Consider the following 855-nt stretch of genomic DNA (forward strand, 5'->3'; position numbering starts at 1 on the left):
TTAGTGGGGCCTGGGGTGACCCCACGGGGCCTGTGGGTTTAGTGGGGCCTGGGGTGACCCTGTAGGGCCTGTAGGTTAAGCGGGGCCTGGGGTGACCCTGTAGGGCCTGTAGGTTAAGCGGGGCCTCGGGTGACCCTGTAGGGCCTGTGACTTGATTGGGGTCCAGTGTGACCTGATGCTGCCTGGTGAGTCTCCGTAGTGTATCGTGTGGGTTCTGTGATGTCTGTGAACCCCAAAGAGGCCTAACAACTCCACAAGTCCTGTGGGCCCCATGAGGGGCCTCCGGGGGGTAGGGGAGGCCTGGGGAGGCCCAACGCAGTGGCTGTGCTTCCTGCGGCCCAGGCTGCTCAGGACGTTCCCGTGAGGCAGGAGAGGCACTGGAAGGCCGCTTGGGGTCTGCCTACGCACCTTGGGCTGGATGAAGGCCATGAGGTCCCCGTGCAGGACGGGCTCCGTCAGGAAGCTGTAGGATTGTGCTGACTCGATGCCAATGCCGTAGGCTGTCACGATGGCTGAGTGCACGCCGAGCGAGAGCCCCACACAGAACTCGTACAGGAAGCCGCGGAGGGACGTGCGGGGTTTCGGGAGCTGCTTCAGTGCCAGGGGTGTGCCTGGGACAGAGGGACAAGTGTGGGAGGCGTGCAGAAGCCACGGGCCACCTGGGCCAGCTGCTCTGTTCCCCTGTGATCCCCCCGATGCCCCCTCAGTTTGGGCTCTTTCCCATAGGCCATCTCCACCTCCTCCAACTCCCACCTCCCTCCAGAGCCCACCCTAACAGCACAGCCACCCAAGCATCACCAGCAGTGCCAATAGTTACAGCACGCTGGGGCCCAGCCGGGGGCTCAGGCCTGAAAT

The 855-nt window shown here is 64.0% G+C and overlaps 1 protein-coding gene across 1 annotated transcript in view; it reads right to left on the reverse strand.

Annotated features, from left to right (window-relative positions):
- SBK2 (SH3 domain binding kinase family member 2) overlaps nucleotides 1-855 on the reverse strand; it is an 8,415-nt gene that overhangs the window by 840 nt on the left and 6,720 nt on the right. Inside the window, exon 3 of the mRNA XM_026457565.1 lies at nucleotides 409-611. Coding sequence (XP_026313350.1) covers nucleotides 409-611 — 203 coding nt within the window. The remainder of the gene's footprint in view (nucleotides 1-408; nucleotides 612-855) is intronic.

This window comes from Piliocolobus tephrosceles, chromosome 21, assembly GCF_002776525.5.
Source record: "Piliocolobus tephrosceles isolate RC106 chromosome 21, ASM277652v3, whole genome shotgun sequence".
Classification (NCBI taxonomy): domain Eukaryota; kingdom Metazoa; phylum Chordata; class Mammalia; order Primates; family Cercopithecidae; genus Piliocolobus; species Piliocolobus tephrosceles.